The sequence below is a fragment of the Heterodontus francisci genome, chromosome 15 (assembly GCF_036365525.1).
Source record: "Heterodontus francisci isolate sHetFra1 chromosome 15, sHetFra1.hap1, whole genome shotgun sequence".
Classification (NCBI taxonomy): Eukaryota; Metazoa; Chordata; class Chondrichthyes; order Heterodontiformes; family Heterodontidae; genus Heterodontus; species Heterodontus francisci.
Window position 1 is genome coordinate 79,285,031 of NC_090385.1, and position 22,236 is coordinate 79,307,266.

Below are 22,236 nucleotides of genomic sequence, written 5' to 3' on the forward strand. Positions count from 1 at the left end.
GTTCCCCCCATCCCACCCCACCGCCATGATACTCCACGGCCTGTGATGTAACATATCGACTGAGGCTCAGCCATTAATAAATGACCCTACAAAACTTTCTCTTTGTACCAGACCTCTTGCTATACTGTAAAACCTTTATTGTTTGGTTCTCAAATGCACATTATAGCTGGGTATCCACTCACCATTAACACAGAGCTCAAACTCCCTGTTTTACGGGCCAGTCTCACAGATAACAATTACAAATCCACGCTCTCTATCTTTCACTTCAAGATATGTTTTATCTCTTACTTCAATTTGAATTATCTGTTCATTTTTTTTCAAGTAAACATTCTTATGCTGGTTTATTTAAATTGCTTAATTCAAACAACTAGATAATTCAAAATAATGAGCAAAAATGACTTTGAATTAACAGGAGTGGACTGCACATTTGTTTAATAAAATGAAAGCAATGTGCACTGAGAGCATTTGAAATGAAATACTATATTTGCACTTTAAATGGTCTATTTGAAAGCATCGCTAATAATAAATAAAATGTGTCCCTTTTTATATATTTGCACTGAAAACTATAAACAAGGCAACTAAGGCAAACATTAGCCCAGAGTAACAGTTCTGTCTCCTCTTCTTGATGCTGCAGTGCACTGACGAATCTTCATGGAAGAGAAACGGTCATTCAGTGTCACATTTGTCTGCAATAAAGCACATTCTGTTAGAATTAAATAAACTGATTGGACAAGTATGAACTTTTCAAAGAGAGTCAGCATGGATTTTTGAAGGGTAGGTCAGAGTTGAATAACTGAGTTGAATTTTTGAGGTGATTGGTACTTAGGAAAGTATCTACAGATGTGGCTATATGGACTTTCAGAAAGCATTTGATAACATTCTGCATAAGAGATTATCAAAAACGAAAGGAATTGGAATGCATGGAATTGGAGGTAACCTTGTGACATAGATTGGTAATTCTTTAGGAAGACAGAGAGTAGGGATAAAGGGAACATTCTCTGATGGGATGTGACAAGTGATTTCTACGGCAGCCTCAGGTTTGTACTATATATTTTTTTGACAGCTTGGACAAAGGAATAGAGAGTTGTCTAGCTAAGTTTGCAGATGACACTAAGTTAGGGGAGAGGAAATTGTGTAAATGTGAGCAAGAAGTTAGAAAGGGATATAGGCAGACTAAGTGACAAAACTATGGTAGCAGATGGAGTTCAATGTGGGAAGGTATGAAGTCATTCACTCTGGATCCAAAAAAGAGAAATTAGAATATTTTATTAATGGAAAGAGACCGGGAGCTACAGTGATTTAGATGTCCATGTACACTACTCACCAAAAATTAGTGTACAGCTACAAAAAACAATCAAAAAAGCTAATATAATGTTGGCCTTTCAAGTGAATTGGAAAAGAAAAGCCAGGAAGCGATGATTCAGTTGCACAGAGCCTTGGTCACACCCCATCTTAAGTACTGTGTTCAGTTTGTGCTCTGCATCTCAGGAAGGCTGTAATGTTATTGAAGCTGGTACAGTGCAGCTTTAAGCCTTAAGTGGTTAAATTATAAGAACAATTCCAGCAATAATATTGAAGACCTGTGCTCCCGAACCTGCCGCACCCCTAGCCAAGCTGTTCCAGTACAGCTACAACACTGGCATCTACTCAGCAATGTGGAAAATTGCCAGATATGTCCTTTACACAAAAAGCAGGACAAATCCAACCCGGCCAATTACCATCCCATCAGTCTACTCGCAATCATCAGTAAAGTGATGGAAGGTGTCATCAACAGTGCTATCAAACAGCAAATGTTTAGCCATAACCTGCTCACTGACGCTCAATTTGGGTTCTGCAAGGGCCACTCAGCTCCTGACCTCATTACAGCCTTGGTCCAAACATGGACAAAAGAGCTGAACTCCAGAGGTGAGGTGAGAGTGACTGCCCTTGACATCAAGGCAGCATTTGACTGAGTATGGCATCAAGGAGGCACAGCAAAACTGGAGTCAATGGGAATCAGGGGGGAAACGCTTCGTTGGTTGGAGTCATACCTAGCACAAAGGAAGATGGTTGTGGTTGTGGGAGGTCAATCATCTCAGCTCCAGGACATCACTGCAGGAGTTCCTCAGGGTAGGGTCCTAGGCCCAACCATCTTCAGCTGCTTCATCCAATGACCTTCCTTCAATCATAAGGTCATAAGTGGGGATGTTCGCAGATGATTGCACAATGTTCAGCACCATTCGTGACTCCTCAGATACTGAAGCAGTCCATGTAGAAATGCAGCAAGACCTGGACAATATCCAGGCTTGGGCTGATGAGTGGCAAGCAACATTTGCGCCACACAAGTGCCAGGCAATGACCATCTCTAACAAGGGAGAATCTAACCATCTCTCCTTGACATTCAATGGCATTACCATCGCTGAATCGCCCACTATCATCATCCTGGTGGGGGGTGGGTTACCACTGACCAGAAACTGAACTGGAGTGGTCATATAAAAACCGTGGCTACAATGCAGGTCAGAAGCTAGAAATCCTGTGACAAGTAACTCACCTCCTGACTCCCCAAAGCCTGTCCACCATCTACAAGGCACAAGTCAGGAGTGTGATACAATACTCTCCACTTGCCTGGATGGGTGCAGCTCCAACAACACTCAAGAAGCTCGACACCATCCAGGACAAAGTATCCCACTTGATTGGCACACCATCCACAAACATTCACTCCCTCCACCACCGAAGCACAGTGGCAGCAGTGTGTACCATCTATAAGATGCACTGCAGCAACACTCCAAGGCTCCTTCGATAGCACCTTCCAAACCCACGACCTCTACCAACTAGAAGGACAAGGCCAGCAAATACATGGGAACACCACCAGCTGCACGCTCCCCTCCAAGTCACACACCATCCTGACTTGGAACTATATCGTCATTCCTTCAGTGTCGCTGGGTCAAAATCCTGGAACTCCCTTCCTAACAGCACTGTGGGTGTACCTACCCCACATGGACTGCAGCGGTTCAAGAAGGCAGCTCACTATCACCATCTCAGGGACAATTAGGGATGGACAATAAATGCTGGCCCAGCCAGTGATGCCCACATCCCATGAACGAATAAAATAAAAATAGGTCACATAAACTTAATTTATAGTCCCATGAGTTTAGAAGGTTGAGCGGTAATCTAATCAAGGTTCTTAAAATTGAAAGTTATTTGATAAGGTAGATATTGAGAAACTATTTCCTCTGGTGGGGCAATTCAGAACAAGGGGCATTAATTTTCAAATTAGAGATACACCAGTCAAGAGTAGTAAGGAAGCATTTTTTCCACACAAAGTGTAGTGGAAATCTGGAACGTTCTCCCTGAATAGGTTTTGATTGCAGGGTCAAGTGAAATTTTCAATCCTGTGATTGATAGATATTGGTTAAGAAAGGGTATGGAGGGACATGGAAAAAAGACAGATAAAGGGAGCTGAGGTACAGATCAGCCATGACCCAACAGAATGGCAGAACAGGTGTGAAGGGCCAGCTCCTACTACAAGCTATAGATATTCAAGGCCAAACGAAGCTAGGAAGTGATTATCATGGAGGCAGAACATAAAAGGGGATATTTTAGCTTTTGAAGAAGAAATGGTATTTTACCCTTTTTTTGTAGATTTGATGTCTGCCAATCAAAATGCTGGACACAATTTTCCTGCCACTAATTTTGTGAGATACAAATTAAACAGTTGGAGCAGCAGCTAATCATAAGACACCTGTAATAATGCTGCCACACTTCACTGGTATCTAAATTGTCACTCAATCAGTATAAATACTTTGTTTGTCCAGCTGTAGCATGCACTAAACAAAACAAAACTTTGCATTTACTACTGAGCTTCCAGTTCATAAAGGCAAACTTAATGAGGAGTGATAGATGATGTACTGGAGAAAAGATAGGTCAAAATTCCTTGGCCATTTTGGTGGACTCCCACTGTAAGATTGATGGAAGTCTGCTGGAATGTCCACGAGCTCTGCTGGGATCCAGCAACTTTGAAGGTCAATAGGCTGAGCGAGGAGAGGCATGCTGACTTTTTGAAAGGTGGAAGTGCACCTGAAGAGCTCTGAAAGGTGAAGACACTCCCTGCCACTTACGAAGAGACCTTTTTGGATGTGACCTATGTGTGTTTCTGGGGGTCTAACATCAGCACCCCCACCCCCACATCCCCAAAACTAACAGTTAGAGGCTAGGTTTCTTGTTGGTCTTGAACAGATGGGTGCCTGAAATGTGATGGCAATAGTATGGGTGCAAATTAGATGCCCTCCCCAAAAATTCCATCATTGGAGAACATTAGCATGCATGATCCTTGCATAAGTGCCAAGAAATACAATTCACTGTGAGGGAGTATAAAAGGGTTTATTATTTTGTATGATTACACAAAGACAAGTTGTACTGATTGAATTGAATGAGTCTGATCCTAATTGTTGCTCTACAGGTTCACTCACTTTCTAAGAAATTAAATCATTCATATCCAGCCTTGCCCTACCAAATGTTTTCTCAGTCTCCTTTAGAAAACAACGGAAAGGTGCACAAATATCCAGTTGGAAGCACAGGAGGGTCCCATTGTTACCCCATTGGTTATGCTATCCCATAGTTAGATATTGGACCATAATGGTACAATCCAAAATAGGCTGAAAAATTGGACAGGGCCCAGGGTCTGTGGATCGCGATGCAGGATTACTCCACGCTTGTTGCTTCTGATGGAGGCAGCAAGCAAACTTGTGCTGTCTGCTAATTTAGTTGATTGTAATGTGCTGTTGAGTGGCTGCACACCTGAGCAGGGAGCTCCAAATTGTGACAGGCTAGCACGAGTTAAATCTAGCCTGCATTACTTAAAGCAGAAGTGCACTGTGGCTGGAAGTCATTCTACAACTGATTCTGACCTGGGAAAGACAGAAGAATGACACAACATGGCAGATACCAGGCTTCAAGGTTTTCCATTGCTACGTTGGAAGGGTTGGTCAAGATGGAGCAGAGGAGAAAAGATGTCATCTATTCGCAGGGGACCAGGAAGTCCTCCAGACAGACTTTGCGAAGGCAGTGAGACAAGATAGCTGTGCAGGTCAATGTCAGGAGTCTCGCCCTCAAGACCTGGATGCAGTACAGAAAAGTTCAATGACCTTACACAAGTGGTCTAGGTCAGCGAATGCATCTTTAAAATGCCATATCCTAGCAACTGCACCACAAGCCTCACAGGCTGCACATTGCATCACACTTTCATCACTCACCTACCAACAATTTCTATCAATCACAACTCATATCTAAGATTCATAGCTTCAGCTCACCCTCACAGTCATAGCACTGCTGCAGGCCTACATCCACATCTCACAGCTGACATACACTGCCAGCTATTCACCCAAACATATTGCACCACACTCACTAATACTCTTCCCTCTCTGTTGCAGGACAAGATGGCGCACAACCAGAAGCAACAGCACCTAACAAGTGGGGTACAGGCAACACTGCATGTCCTCACTCTGACAGAGGAAATGGTGGTTGCCATCATTGGCATGGCCATGACTGAGGCTGTGGCCAGTGGTAGGGCTGAAATCATTGAAGATGACGATGTCTTCATACCTAAACCTTCTTTCCACATCCCACTTCCACCTCATCAATAATCTCTTCTGATTTAAAAGCTGAAGATGGTGTAAATGCACCTCATGCTTTTCACACACCACCCACCCTCACCACAATTCTGCCCTTGTGCCTCTCTCCTTTCAGGTACCCAAGAACTGCAAATTGGTCTGGTGAAAGAACAAGAAGTGGAAGAATAGGATGACAGTTATGAAGAAGAAACACTGTCACTTGCAGCTACCTTTACTATAGTATAAAGGGCAACATGGTGCATCTCATAGCTAGAGATCTTGATATTTTATAGGACAACAACTAAGCATGGCAGCTCGAGATTGTAGGTTATCAATTTGAAATTCTGATGTGATGAAATGCATGAATAGGCAACCTTAGTGTGGAATGTTTGATATGGTAATTCATGAGGGTATAATTGTGCCCAGTGTCTCATTTTCAAGTTGCAGCGATTTTAAAATTGTAATAGTAGAGGATTGGAAATAGAATGGGTTGAATGCATGCATCCTCAAAGGGATTAAGCTAGGTCTCAACAGCCTAACAATATTCAATGCATGGCAGCATCTGTGCAAGCAGCACTTGTACTTAATGTGTTATCACTGTTTCAACCAGCGGGAACAGATCCACTTTATGCACTGTCTATATCAACATAACTTATTCATAGTGTTCCGACCGACCGCTCCAGTCAAAGTCCCCAATCAAAATATTCGACTCTGATTGTGGTGGGAGAGACGCACTGATAATTAAATCCCGTCGCCTAACATATCATTTAAAACTTTCCAAATTAAAGAAAGACTCAGCCAAATTGCACCATCTATTAACCAGAGATCTCTGTTTTGGCTTGACTTTTTCTTAGAATTTTGAGAGATAATAATAAAACAGACTAAAATCCTATGCCTTCAGTTTAAATGGTTGCGAGTTCTTTTTCAGTTGTCTGAACACCACAGCTATCTGTGTCCTCTGTGTCTGTGTGTCTCTGTCTGTGTTCTGTTAGAACAAACTGTCTTCAACTCAAAGCCAGTTCAAAAACTGAATTGTAACAAATGTATCGCATCAGACTCACTCCCAATGGCTGTATCTAGAGTAATGAGAATGCACCCTTTGAATTGGTCTCCAAATGCCTGTTTCTAAGGCAACGAAAATGCACCTTCCTATAACTCCTGAGGCATGCTGGTTCTTAAGGCAATACTGATCCTTTACAAGCCTTAAAGGCAAAAGGCATATTTCGGAACAAAGAACTACAGGACCATGACAATAGAATCAAAGAAACTTAGAAGGAGGCCATTCAGCCCCTTGTGCCTGTGCTACCTCTTTGAAAGCACAGTTTTGCTTAATCCCACACCCCAACTTCTTGTCTGTAACTCTAAGTTCCTCCTCCTCAAATATCTGTCCCAACTCCCTTTTAAAATAATTTATAGAATCAGCTTCAATCACATTTTCAGATAGAGCATTCTAGATCCCTGAAAAATCTCTCTTCCAGATCTATTGCCAATGATTTTAAGTCAATGACCTCTGGTTATTGACTTATTTGTCAGATGGAATCGATTTTTCTATCTACTCTGTTAAAACCTATCATCTTGAAAACCTCTATTAGATCACCTCTGTTCAAGGAAAACAATTCTATTTTTCCAATTACTCATAACTGAAGTTCCTCATCCCTGGTAACATCCTGGTATACCTCCTTTGTACCCTTTCTAAGGTGGGGGGGGGGGGGGGGGGGGGTCAGTTACCTCAGTTGGCTAGATGGCTAACATGTGATGCAAAAAGACACCAACAGCGTGGGTTCAATCTCCATACCGGCTATGATAGCTCATGGAGGCCTGCCTGCTTGCCTTGCCCCACGCTAGTGGAGTGGTGACCCTCAAGCTATACATCATCAACTGTCTCTCTCAAATGGGAGAGATGCCTATGGTCCTTTGGGACTATGGCTACAACAACCCTTTCTAAAGTCTTTACATCTTTTCTGAAGTGTGATGCACAGAATTATCCATAATACTCCTAGTGAGGCCTAACCAGTGATTCATAAAGTTTAGGCACGATCTCTTTGCTTTTATATTCTATGCCTCTATTTATAAACCCAAGTAATCAATATGCTTTTTTTAACCATCTTATCAACTTGCCCTGCCACCGTTAATGGGTATATGGACATCAAGGTCTCTCTGTTCATTTACACTTTTCAAAATCGTGCCATTTATAGTATACTGTCTTTTCATATTCCTCCCAAAGTCACTTCACACTTCTCCACATTGAACTCCATCTATCATGCTTCTGTCCATTTCTCCATCCTGTAAGTGTCATCCTGAAGCCTATAATTATTCTCATCACTATCTACCACAGTGCCCAGTTTCGTATCATCTGCAATCTTTATAATGCTGCTTCCTACTTCCGAGTCTAGGTTGTTTATAAAAATTGAAAAGAGTAATGGACCAAAAACTGACCCTTGGGGAACACTACTGAAAACCACCTCCCAGTCAGAAAAACCTCCATCCAGCACCACTTATGAGCAAATTGAGTATCCATATCACCACTGTCCCCTTAATTACATGGGCTTCCATCTTCTTATCAAGCCTCCTGTGTGGCACTCTATCAAATGCCTTCCAAAGGTCCATATGTACAACATCTACTGTACTATCTTGATCAACCTTCTTTGTTAACTCAAAGAATTCAATGAAGTTAGTCAGACGCAATTTACCTTTAACAAATCCATGCTGGCTCTCAGTGATTAACCCATGCCTATCAAAATGGAAGTTTACTTTATCCCTGATAATGGCTTGCAATAACTTCGCACCCCTTTCTGGCTTCAGTTTCCTAGTTTATCCTTTTTCTCTTTCCTGAATAGTGGTATAAAACTAGCCAAACTCTGATCCACCAGCACTATTCCTGTAACCAATGAGGATTGAAATATTGTGACCAATGCATTTGCTATTTCTACCTTTGCTTCTTTCAGCAAACTCGGATGCTTTCCATCTGGATCAGGCTATTTAACAACTTTCAGGAATGCTAATCTTTTTGGTGCTATCTACTACTTTATCTATTACTATCTAAACTGTAACTTTCCTTTCCTCTTTTAGTGTAAGCACTTAGCACTATGTTTTTCTGAGTCTATATTAGGGTAATTATAGTCCCTAATTCTACAATGCTATTTTTGTAATACAATAAATTTGTTAATTTATCAATTTCTCACTGTTTGGAGCTCTATAAAAAAACTCCCACCAATGTAACAGCTCCTCCTCTGTTCTTTAATTCACATCAAATAGATTCAGTGCTAGAACCATTTAGTATATATTTTCCATTTAGAATTGTAACATCATCCTTAATCAAAACTGCCATGGCCTTCCTCTTTTTCCTTATCTATTATTCCTGAATTATTGGTAACCAAGAATATTAAGAACCCATTCTTGGCCTTGTTTGAGGCATGTCTCTGTTAATGTAACCACGTCATAATCCCACATGGCAACTTGTGACTGCAACTCATTAACCGCATTAGTTACGCTATGGACTGATGTTCATCACAGTTTGACACCTCCTTCGACTTTGACTTTTGCTATTCTCCTCAATCTGGTCTCTGTAATTTTTGGGATATTTTGAATTTTACCCTCCCAACACTTAGTTAACATCTCAGTGAGGACATTAGTCCTGGTTCTTTTCAGCTGCAACCCATCCATCTTGTACAGGTGCCCCTTCCCTCAGAACCAGTCCCAATGCCCCAAGAATCTGAAATCCTTCCTCCTGCATCACTTCTCCAGATATGCATTTACCTGCACTTTCTTCCTGTTTCTATATTCACTAGCACTTGGCACTGGGAGTCATCCTGAGATTACTGCTTTTGAGGTCTTTTTTAAAATCTTTTTTCTAGCTCCTCAAACTCTGCCTGAAGGATCTCAACACTTTTTCTACCTATGCCATTGGTTCCAACATGGACCATGCCATCTGACTGTTCTTCCCACTGCAGAATGTCCTGTACCTGCTCAGTGATATCCTTTACCCTGGCACTAGGGAAGCAACATACCATATGAAAATCACTTTTGTGGTTACTGAGACGTTTAATGTTTCCAAATTTTCCTTGATGTGTTTTCATTTTCATGAATATTGTGGGAGGGGGGGGGGGGGAGAGGAGATGGGAAGTACTGCAAAAACATTGAAGAAATAAGAGGAAAGATGCAAAATCTGCAGTAGAAGTCTGATCATGAGTTAAGAGTACTGTGTGAATAAAGGGATGTCCGATGTCGTATGATTCAGACAACCTTAACTAAAAAAATACAAATAACAAAAACATAGGACTTATTTTATGAAGTGTCCGAGTGGCCAGGGCTCTAGGAACACACATTCATAAAATCACATTCATAAATAAACTTGAATAATTATTCTATATAGAATAGACAATGTTTTGATGGTATTCTAATATATTGAGGCATGGAATCATTTAATTAATGTGCAGGTGGATAGCAAAATTTGTGAAACAAAACATGCAACTAAATGCCTGGAAAAACTTCCAGCATCACAAAATGCTGCTACTGTGGGTTACATTTGTATCTCTTCAAATGTCATTAATTGCTAACTGTCAACTGTCAAAATAAAAAGACTGCTTGTTGAGGTATATTTACCTGTGCATTCGAAAGGCAAACGGAGCTACCCAATTCTGTATGAAATCCTTGTAAATAAAGTCCTTTAAAGATATTCTAGGACTTGTGTGCAAAATGATCTATCCATTTTTGATATTCCACATTTGTTATATGTGCAGATTCAAACTGGAAGCAACCCTGTACCGTGAAAAGAATACCAACAGAAGTAACAAATCCTGTGATTCGGGAAAATCTGACCCTCACATGCTTCTTGGCTGCACCGCGGCAGCAGGAGCATGTGACATTGCTTCGACTTTTGTTTAGATTACGAAATGTTATTCTATGGCACAATGCCTGCCACTGCCGCCTACATTGTTGGTGCTCCTTTGCTCCGGTTCTGCCTTTCAGTCTTTGCCTTACTCCAGGTAATTACCCTAGCTATGTTGCCCTCTCTTATTATTCCTCAGCAACAGATTGTGGTTTAATCCTTTCACAGGTCCCACCACAGATCTCTCTATAAAGGTTAGATAGTTTCACAACACCTTACCTAAGGGGCTCCTTTACTTCCTTTAATTAAACTAGAGATAAGAACAGAGGGAACATAGGAGCAGGAGTAGGCCATTCATTCCATCGAGCCTACTCCACCAATCAATTAGATCATGGCTGATCACCTACAACAATGCCACTTTCCCATTGGCGCTGTAGCCATTTTCTCCCCACACCCCCAATCTCACCGGAGATGGGAAACTCGCTAAAAGCACAGTAGGGTTGCATTTCACAGGTCCGCCACTGATGTGAAAACAATGGCCATGACCCTAAGCGCAGCGGCTCATTTAAATAGCCGGGGTGGGTCTCCCCCTGATCACGTGGAGGGGGTGAGCTGTCCATCCCCGGCAATGGTGTCAGTTGCCTGTCCCCTGGCGCTGACACCATTTTTAAAAGGCTTTGAGCCCTTTGTTAAATTTAAAGATTTAAAGGTACAGGTAATAAAAATAATTAATTACATTTATTTTGCCCCTCTCCCACCACCCAATAACTATAAAATTAATTACTTGCCCTCTGCCCCCCAAAACACTTACCTTCCCCCCTACCCTGTCCCCAAAGTGCATAAACTTTAACCTAAAACCCTACCCACCATTCCCTACATCCAATGATGTTACTTTGACCCTGTTCCCCCTCCACCCGCACTGAGAAACTTACCTCCTCCCCCCTCCCCACCAGTGTGGCACCTCGTTTCCCAGATGGGGATCTGAAGGCGCGGGAGTGCCGGCCAGCAGTAGGAAGATCGCACTGGGTTGGAAGGTGGGAACATAAGTGTAATTAATGCATTAATTTTAATTTATTTGCACATGTGCAAATGGGGGGGTCCAGTCGCACAGCCATTGGGGGGGGACGGGCCGCCACAAGGCCACGCTGCCACTGCATTATCGGGCCGGGCCCTCCCAGCATCAGGGTGCGTGGCGGCCCTCTCCCGGAGGAATATTCCAGCCCCCCACCCCCATGACGTTAGGGGGGGAGGGGTCTTTAAAATTCAGTCCATACTGTGGAGAGCCCACCAACAACATGCTAATGAGCTTGACTGTGGAAGATCTGAAGGGTTCAGGGAAGAGAGAGACAGACAAGCACAAAGCCGCTCCACCAGAATGGAAACTCTAGGTCCTCATCTCCAAACCAACATGTTGACTTCTAATTGAATGCGTAACCACCATTTCCAATATTTTGTTTTGAAACACCATTTGAAAGTAAGAGAAAAATTGTAAAAATACAAGAAACAATGGACCAAATTCAACTTTTTTCACAGCAATACATATTTAGCTTTCCAAACATATAACAAACATATCAACATACTGTCACGACATTCAAATGCCACTAATCTTATATTATTTGAAAGCAGAGTTGAAAAGAATGTAATGGCCACGGAATTTAGTCATGTAGCGCTGCTACCCAGTCCTGCCTTGTTTTCCCAGGGGCAGGTAATGTCAAGTGCTGCTATATGCACGACCATATGCTATTCTTTATTGCAATGGCGCACGCAGCTGCGACCTTTGTGCGCGCCTGAACATTTTGAGTTGGCAATATCCCGATGTTGCACAGCCCAACCAGCATACAAATTTGGACAGTGCAAGTCCTGGCAATGCCTGTGTTATCCACTCCTGAAAAAAGATGCACGATGCAGCAAGATGGGCCCTGCAGTAGCATTATTTAGAGGGCCAGGCACCCTGATTGCAGGTAAGTAACATATATGGAACTGTTTCGATTGTGAAGTGTTTGACAGTACTCGGGAGTATTTTTGGAGGTGTTTTGGTCTATTTGTCAGAGAGTATTGCTGCATCCTGACGGGGATGGCAGAGGAGTAGGTGACCTATCCACACCCCAAAGGCTGCAACAGGTAGGAGGGCAGCAGTGGCAGTGCCTCTGGATCTGCAGCACAACAGGGAAATGGAGCAGAGGCTGTGGAGAGGGCAAGCCCTGTGCCATGCCCTCTTGCCACATTGGAGCTCTTCCATGCTCCTTGACAATGACAGAGGGCTGTCCAGCAGGCCAGCCAATGCACCCAGCACATTGGTGTGCATGTCCATTCTGCATTCTCCTGTATGCCACCCCATTGAGGTCCTCATTTCATCCTTTGTAGCAGCACTCATCTGCCACCTTGCACTCCTGTGAGCTGGCAAACAAGCTTTTATACTTGGCCAGGCTGCAGCCCACTCATGCCTGGTGACTCACCAACTCGCAACTCTATACTAGCCTTCAGTGCACATGCAGTGCCAGCATCTGAGCTGGTGGCTACGAGTGTCAGAACAAGTAATGGGGCCTCTTCATCACTGCTGTGCTGTTGGTCTCTCTCTTTCTCCTTGGGCTACTGTAGCTGTGTAGGTGGCACTTTTTGGGTATCTGAAAGCAGAACCTCAGAAGGGGTAAGTTTTTGTGAGGGAAGTGGGGAGGGGGTGGGAAGCAAGAGGTCCATGGTCACACCATCAATAACTTGCTCATCATGCCAGATAGTAGGATGAGGGTGTGCTGGGATTTGAGAAGGAGCATAAGGCAGAAGTATGTAGTCATCCTGAATGTTCTCAGCGATATCAGATGCTGCAGACCCCATCACAGCCAGCACCATGATTGACAGAACCATTTCCTCTGGAGGATCAGAAGATGTTGGTATCCTTGTCGCCCGGTGGCTCTGCTCTACTCCCTTTTATTATGTGTCTCCTTGTCCTGCAAGAAAGAGAGCATAGTATCAGTGGTTGTATCGCAATGTGTTTGGGTGATGTGCCTGCCATAGGTGAATAGCTGGAGGTATAAGGAGGTAGTGAGAAATGGGTGTGAGGTTGGCAGCATTGGTAGGTGTATGAGGGTGACGTGGAGTTTCTGGATGTTAGGCTTGAGTCCTAATTGCCAGGAGTGCTGCTGGGCGAATGACGGGGCACTGGGCAGCATAAGCAGCTGGTATTATGGTGGGTAGGAGTTGTCATGTGAAGATGCATTCATTGACGTTGACCACCCTGATGAGGTCATTAGACATCTTGTGGCACTGCTGCCAGGACCTCAAGTCCAAAAAGTCCTGGCCATCTGCTCCCACTCCCTTCTGAGGGTGGTCCTCGAGGGTCTTCTGGCCCCTTCACAGGAACATGGTCCACCTACACCATAAGCGCATCTAGCGCCACATCAGTCAGTCTGGATCCCTCAGTGTGCTCTGATGTTCAGATAGTAAGAATTCCATTGCAGTAATCTTTTTTCCATCTTCCCTTTAAGAGGCAGCCTGCCTTTAGGAAAAAGCAGGCTGCCTGTACCACATGTTGTGTTGCTACATAGATGGCGTCTCCTGCTGTGTGCAGAAATCGCTGGCAGCGTTCAAAAGAAGAGACCAGCACTGGAGGTAGAGGAACTTGTGCCACAATTAATCATTTAGATGAGATAAGTAAATGAATTTTGTGTCTTACCCACCTTCCTCTGAACTGGCAAGGGGAGGTAACAAATTGCAGTCCCTATGCCCAAATTTCAGGGTGAATGAATTTTGTGCCCTAGAACTTTCAGTTGCCACTGACATGGTGAGCAGCAGAGCCTGAATCAGCCTGTCTTTGCTAGCACAAGATGGTTGCATTCTTGGTGAGTCAATGTCACTATGAATTAATGTGGATGCTTTACCCAGAAGCAAAATATTTACCAAGCATTATATGGCTGTATAATTAAATCTTTGTGAACATTGTCAACACTTTCCTCCTTCACGTTGTTGTAGGTGATCATTCTCAATTTACATGTCGGGCACAAGTATCCTAAAATATTTCTAATCTTCAATTTTAACAATTAGAAGGAAGAAATTCTCTTTGATATTATAGTGCATTTCTGGAGATAATCTTCCTGCATCTGTGTTTTTAAACTGTATCTCCAGATGCCTCTAAATAAACATTTGCCAGGGAGCATGACCTTGGATTACCCTTCGTATTGAATGTTCCAGAAATAAAAAAGATTTATGTTGACAACTATCCTTGTGTTGATGAAATTGATACTTCAAGTGAATGCTGATCATTGATGCTGTAGTCTAATGATTCTAAGGGAATGCTAGCATAGTGGTAATGTTACTGAACTAGTAATCCAGAGGCCTGGACTAATACTCCAGAGACTTGAGTTCAAATTCTACCACAGCAGCTGGGGGAATTTAAATTCAAATAAATAAATAAAAATAAGTATCAATAATGACAATCATGGGGAAACTACCAGATTGCCATAAAAACCTGATCACTAATCTGCCGTCCGTACTTGGTCTGGCCTACACTGTGACTCCAGAACCACAGTAATGTGGTTGACTCTTAACTACCCTCTGAAACGGCCCAGTAAGCCATTCAGTTGTATCAAACCGCTACAGAAAAGTGGAACAAGAGTAAAACTGGATGGACCACCCGGCACTGACCTAAGCACTGGAAATGACAAAGACACACTATCAACCCTGCAAGCTGTCCCACAGATTAGTAAAACAACAGCCTGACATAGGTGCTTATGGTGCAGATGGACCATGTTCCTGTGAGGGGGCCAGAAGACCCTCAAGACCACCCTCAGAAGGAAGTGGGAGCAGATGGCCAGGACTTTTTGGACTTTACAGCAGTGCCACAAGATGTCTAATGACCTCATCAGGGTGGTCATCTTCACATGACATCTCCTACCCACCATAATACCAGCTACACAGTCGTACTCATCAAATCATACCAGGCCCAGACTCCTCCATCACCATCCCTGAGTATGTCCTTTCCCACTGGCAGGACAGATCCACAAGAGGTGATGGCACAGTGCTATACAGTCGGGAGGGTGTGGCCCAGGGAGTCATCAACATTGACTCATAAGGTCTCGTAGCATTAGGTCAAACATGGGCAAGGAAACCTGCTGATTACCACTTAGCACCCTTCTTTAGCTGAATCATTACTCCTACAGGTTGAACATCTCTTGGAAGAAGCACTGAGGGTAGCAAGGGCACAGAGTGTACTCTGGGTGGGGGACTTCAATTTGTATCATCAAGAGTGGCTCAAAAGCACCACTACTGACTGAGCTGGCCAAATCTTGAAGAATATATCTGGAAGTCTGGGCCTGCAGCAGGGAGTGAGAGAACAAACAAGAAGGAAAATTGATATGCAAATTAATAGGAGCGCACGGTGGTGACTCTTATCAATTTGCATTTATGACGGGTGGTTTGGTGAGGACGAGGTCAAGTAGGTTTTCTTTCCGAAGAAGGGTCACTGACCCGAAACATTAACTCTGCTTCTCTTTCCACAGATGCTGCCAGACCTGCTGAGTGACTCCAGCATTTCTTGTTTTTGTTTCAGATTTCCAGCATCCGCAGTATTTTGCTTTTATTTTAGGTTTTCTTTCTTGTTGGTTCACTCACCTACTGCCACACGTCCAGACTTGCAGGTCTGTACTAATGCTTTGTCTTTCAACACACCATTAACATATTGTTTGCCTTTGCTCCGTGACCTTTTGGTCAGCTATGTGGCCTGGTCCAATCTGCACCTTCTCCTTTGTTATCTCTTGCCCCACCCCCACCTCACTTGTTTATAATCTGTGACTTTTCTAATATTTGTCAGTTCCGAAGAAGGGTCACTGACCCGAAACGTTAACTCTGCTTCTCTTTCCACAGATGCTGCCAGACCTGCTGAGTGACTCCAGCATTTCTTGTTTTTGTTTCAGATTTCCAGCATCCGCAGTATTTTGCTTTTATTTTAGGTTTTCTTTCTTGTTGGTTCACTCACCTACTGCCACACGTCCAGACTTGCAGGTCTGTACTAATGCTTTGTCTTTCAACACACCATTAACATATTGTTTGCCTTTGCTCCGTGACCTTTTGGTCAGCTATGTGGCCTGGTCCAATCTGCACCTTCTCCTTTGTTATCTCTTGCCCCACCCCCACCTCACTTGTTTATAATCTGTGACTTTTCTAATATTTGTCAGTTCCGAAGAAGGGTCACTGACCCGAAACGTTAACTCTGCTTCTCTTTCCACAGATGCTGCCAGACCTGCTGAGTGACTCCAGCATTTCTTGTTTTTGTTTCAGATTTCCAGCATCCGCAGTATTTTGCTTTTATTGCAGATATGTCCTCCTGGAGGCTTGCTGTAAACACAGCTAAGTGATCGAACAACCAGTGGATCAGATCAAAGCTCTGCAGTTCTGCCACACCCTGTTTTGAACGGTGGTGGACAATTAAACAACTAACTGAGGGAGGAGGCTCCACAAACATCCCCATCCTCAATGATGGGGAGCCCAGCACATCAGCAAAAAAGACAAGGCAGAAGTATTGAATGGCTGATCCATCTCGGCCTGATCCTGAGGTTCCCAGCATCACAAATGCCAGTCTTCAGCCTATTCGATTCACTCCACGTGTTATCAAGAAATGGCTGAAGGCACTGGATATAGCAAAGGCTGTAGGCCCTGACAACATCACGGCTGTAGTACTGAAGACTTGTGCTCCAGAACTAACCGTGCCCTTAGCCAAGTTGTTTCAGTGCAGCTACAATATTGTCATCTACCCGACAATATGGAAAATTACCCAGGTATGTCCTGTCCATAAAAAACATGACAAATCCAATCTGGTCATTTACCGCCCCATCAGTCTACTCTTAATCATCAGCAATGTAATGGAAGGTGTCATTGACAGTGCTATAAAGCGGCACTTACTCAGCAATAACCTGCTCATCGATGCTCAGCTTGAGTTCTGCCAGGGTCACCTGGCTCCAGACCTTATTAGCCTTGGTCCAAACATGGACAAAAGAGCTGAATTCCAAGGTAAACCAAATTCAATGGGAATTGGGGGGAAACTCTCCACTGGCTGAAGTCATAGCTAGCACAAAGAAGATGACTGTGGTTGTTTGAGGTCAATCACCTCAGCCCCAGGACATCACTGCAGGAGTTTCTCAAGGTAGTGTCCTAGGTCCAGCCATCTTCAGCTGCTTCATCAATGACCTTCCCCCAACATGAGGTCAGATGTTCGCTGATGATTGCACAGCATTTGATACCATTCACAACTCCTCAGATACTAAAGCAGCCTATGTCCATATGCAGCAAGACCTGGACAACATTCAGGCTTGGGCTATAAGTGGCAGTAACATTTATGCCACACAAGTGCCAGGAAATGACCATCTCCAACAAGAGAGAATCTAACCATCCCTCCTTGATGTTACCATTGCTGAATCCCTCACCATCAACAGACTGGGGGTTACCATTGACCAGAAACTGAACTGGACCAGCCCTATAAATACAGTGGCTACAAGAACAGGTCAGAGGCTAGGAATTCTGCAGTGAGTAACTTACCTCCTGACTCCCCAAAGCCTGTTCACCACCTACAGGGCACAAGTCAGGAGTGTGATAGAATACTCTCTGGATGAGTGCAGTTTCAACAACACTCAAGAAGCTGAAAAGCCATCCAGGTCAAAGCAGCCCGCTTGAACGGCACCCCACCCACCACTTTAAGCATTCACTCCCTCCACCACTGGCGCACAGTGATAGTAGTATGTATCATCTACAAGATGCACTGCAGCAACTTGCCAAGGCTCCTTCGACAGCATCTTTTAAACCCACAACTTCAACACCTAGAAGGACAAGAGCAGCAGATCCATGGGAACACCACCACTTGCAACTTCCCCTCCAAATCATACACTATCCTGGCTTGGAACTATATCGCTGTTCCTTTACTGTTGCTCGATCAAAATCCTGGAGTTCCCTCCCTAACAGCATTGTGGGTGTACATTATAGCTACACTACACGGACTGCAGCAGTTAGAAAGGTGGTTCAGCACTTTCTCAAGGGTAATTAGGGACGGGCAATAAATGCTGGCTTTGCCAGCGAGACTCACATCCCATGAATGAATAAAAAAACTTCAATTACAATCTAGTACCTGATTGGCTATGCTCTTAAAGTTGAACCCAAGGTAAACTCCTTTTGGTTGATTCCTCACTGCCTTTGTCATATTTTTTCTTCCATTTAAAGATGGGTGTTGGATTCTTCGTCTTTGACTGTGGATGTAGCATATACTCCAGTTAAATCTTTGCATTGTTTCATTCAATTAATTTATTATATACTGTACATTGGTTTGCATATCCTGAAGATTAAATTACTGCTTTATAATTTGGAGAACTCAAAAAATGCAGCCTACTACATCTAATTAGCATTATTTCCCCTGCTTTGGGTCAATTTTCACAAGCTTAGTAGTTTTAACTATTATTCCTTGACAAGTGATATGTCAATATTACCTGTTTAATCAGTGTATAAAAAGTTGCATGTGGCATGCAACAAATATTATTAAAGATATTATATGGTGGAGAGTTGTCTTTCTAAATTTGGTCCTCAATTATAAATTCACACCAGAAAAAGAAATTATTTGTTCTCGGGGCACTGACAGCACTGGAAAGGCACTACTTATTGCCCATGCCTAGTTGCCCTGAGGGCATCAAGAATCAACCACATATTTAATCACATGTAAGTCAGACCAGATAGAAGAAGCAGGTACAGGTACTAAAGATACCTGGATCAATGGGGATGAGGGTGGCTCTGTTAAATATCAGCAAGGAGGTGAGATATGGACATGTGAACACTGACTCAGCTTCCTACCCCTACAATGTTCATTATTGCTTTACAACAATTGGCCTTGGATTAGGTATGATTCCTGAAGGATATTAGTGTAGCAATTGGGTTTTTAAAAAATCATTGCCATTTTCTGGTGCTAGTTCACAAATGATCAAATGTATTCAACTTGACAGCTTGTATTTTGTGATTTAAACATACAAACTCTGGGTTGCTCGACCAGTTCCAAAGCCAAAAAGAACCATCCTAACTCAAGGCCAATTTCAACCCGAAAAGCAATAATGGGCATTATAAGTGCAGGAAGCTGAGGCAGTGTTCATATCTCCAAATCCCATTGACTTGCTGATATTTAACAGAGCCACGCCCATCCCCATTCGTCCAGATACCTTTAGTAAGGTAGTTATAGAGGTATGCCAGTAAACAGTATAGGTGCAAATATATTGTGCCTGGCATTGTGGGGTTTAAATTCATGGGCACAGAGTGTGCAACTGGGTTTGACAGAGGAAAGAACTGAGTAAAAAAGAGATACCGTCTTAGAGGGGATAAGAAAAAATATAGGGACTCATCAAAATGTTCCTAGTACAGCTTTGGCATCATATGTAAAGTGCTGTATTGTGAATTAAAAACAGAAAATGCTGGAAATAGTCAGCAGGTCTGGTAGCATCTGTGGAGAGAGAAACAGAGTTAACATTTCAGGTCAATGATCCTTCATCAGTGTTCTGACAAGTTCTGATGCATTTTCTATTTTATTTCAGATTGCCCAAATCCGCAGTATTTTGCTGCTGTATTGTGAGTGCCTGCTTACTTTCTGCTGGAGGATGCTGCAGAGTTGTTGGAGCTCAAAATATATATCTAGAATATATTTAAAGTTTCTGTAAGGCCTCTTGCCACACCTGCATCCTGTAACAGGTTCTCGATTACACTTGGCTGATAATACCCTCCTGTTATAATGTAGCATATCCTATGACTCACCATGAACAATGGCACAGAGGATTTACTGGTATAAATAATATTTTTTAGGTTTCAGCTTTTCTGACAAGGAAGGATTCTTGGTACTTACGGTGCTTGCTGGTTGGCCTGTGGATTGGGTACAGATACTGTTAAGATGGAGCTAGATGTTGACTGCTGTCGCCACCTAGAAATGCAAAGTCAGGTATGCAGCGATCAATCTAGAATTAAGTGTACTTCATATAAATGTATATTTGAAATGATTAGTGAAAAGTACCAATAAGATTCTCTCAAGATTTAGATTGCACAATGCACATAGCTGGCATAAACAAAGTTACTGAGAGTTTTCCAGTATCTTGGAACCATCCTATTTTCCAAGGGTCTATTGGACCCCTGCCCAGTAAACCCATTTTCTACTGGATACACAAAATGTGTGGTGTTAGCCTTGGTTCACTGGTAGCATTCCAGCATCTGCATCAGAAAGTTATCAGCTCAAGCCCCATTCCACAAACGTGAGCACGTTATCTAGGTTGACACTTTAGTGCTGCACCATTCAAGGTGCCCTCTTTCAGATGAGATGTGAAATCAAAACCCTATCAACCTGATAGAATGTTTGCCTTTATCTCGTGGGGCTTAGGATACAGTTGTATTGAGCCTTGGTCAGACCCCCAACTGGAGTACCGCATTCAGTTTTGGGAATTGCACATCAGCAAAGACATGGCCTTGGAAAGGTGCAATGTAGATTCATCAGAATGATATGAGGAATGAAAGGATTAAATTATGATGACAGGTTGTATAAATTTGGTTTGTATTCCCTTGAGTTTAGAAGGTTGAGGGGTGATCTTAAATTATAATGGGATTCAATAGCACCGACAAAGATAAACTATTTCCTCTGCTGGGGGAATCAACAAGAAGCATAATCTTAAAATTAGAGCTAGACATTTAGAAGTGAACTGAAGAAACACTTTCTCAAACAAAGCGTAGTGGAAATCTGGAACCCCCTCCCCCATAAGACTATAGATGCTGAATCAATTAAAATTTTCAAGACTGAGATTGATAGATTTTTGGTGGGTTATTGTATCATGGGATATTGTGAAAATGTGTAAATGGAGTTGAGGTACAGATCAGCCATGATCTAACAGATAGTCCGAACAGACTCGAGGGGCTGAATGGCCTACTCCTGTAACTATGTGAATGTAAAAGATCCCCTGTTAGTATTTGATGAAGAGATGGGGAGGTCTTCTGGTATTCTGGCCAACATTTATCCCTCAATCAACACTATTAAAACAGATTATCCGGTTATTTATCTCTGCTGTTGTAGGACCTTAACATGTACTAATTCGCAGCTGTGTTTACGTACATTACAACAGTGACTACACTTCAAAAATAACGATCTGTGAAGCACTGTCAAGATATAAAAGGTGTCAAATAAATGCAAGTTCTTTATTTAATGACTTACTACTTACATAAACAGATTATGATATCAGGGTGGGGTAGTGGAAACTTTTATTTTCTCTCCATTTTGCTTTTCTAAAATATGTGCCAAAATACAGCAGTCACTGTAAGTATACTCCCAGTCTTAGAAAAAGAAATGCCTTGTATTGTTCTTTTCATCATCCTCAAGATTCTGTTAGAGTTGCAGGAAATCATATGTCACTCTTTGACATGATTTAAATAAAAGTGTGCTACTTCTGGAGATGTCCTCCTATTTGTAGTGCTGGTTGTACATCTTTGGACAAATGAGGAAAATGGCTGTTGTGATGCCAAAACTATTTCCAATGACAATAAGCTCTACCACAGTTCTTACAAAGATTTAAAAGAAATTCAATAACCTTTTTAAAAGATTTGAAGTTATATTGCACTATTCTCTCAGTGCGTATTGACATGAAAGTAGAATCACAATCCCACCTGATTCCCAAGCGCACTAGCCCAATCATTCTCCAGGAACCTGATACACATTTGGTTAAATTTGCTTCTAGTGGTGGTGCAGGACTAAACTCTATTTATTACTATTAGCAGTGGAAAATAGTTGTTGGGAACTACTAAAACTTTGTATGGAATGTTTTAAAAGCCAGTAGA

At 42.7% G+C, this 22,236-nt stretch overlaps 1 protein-coding gene across 1 annotated transcript in view; it reads right to left on the reverse strand.

Annotated features, from left to right (window-relative positions):
* Positions 1-590: 590 nt before the first annotated feature.
* LOC137377433 (UAP56-interacting factor-like) overlaps positions 591-22,236 on the reverse strand; it is a 63,347-nt gene continuing 41,701 nt past the window's right edge. The window contains exons 7-9 of the mRNA XM_068047011.1: positions 20,270-20,344; positions 18,524-18,641; positions 591-686 (exon numbers count right to left, since the gene is read on the reverse strand). Coding sequence (XP_067903112.1) covers positions 591-686; positions 18,524-18,641; positions 20,270-20,344 — 289 coding nt within the window. The remainder of the gene's footprint in view (positions 687-18,523; positions 18,642-20,269; positions 20,345-22,236) is intronic.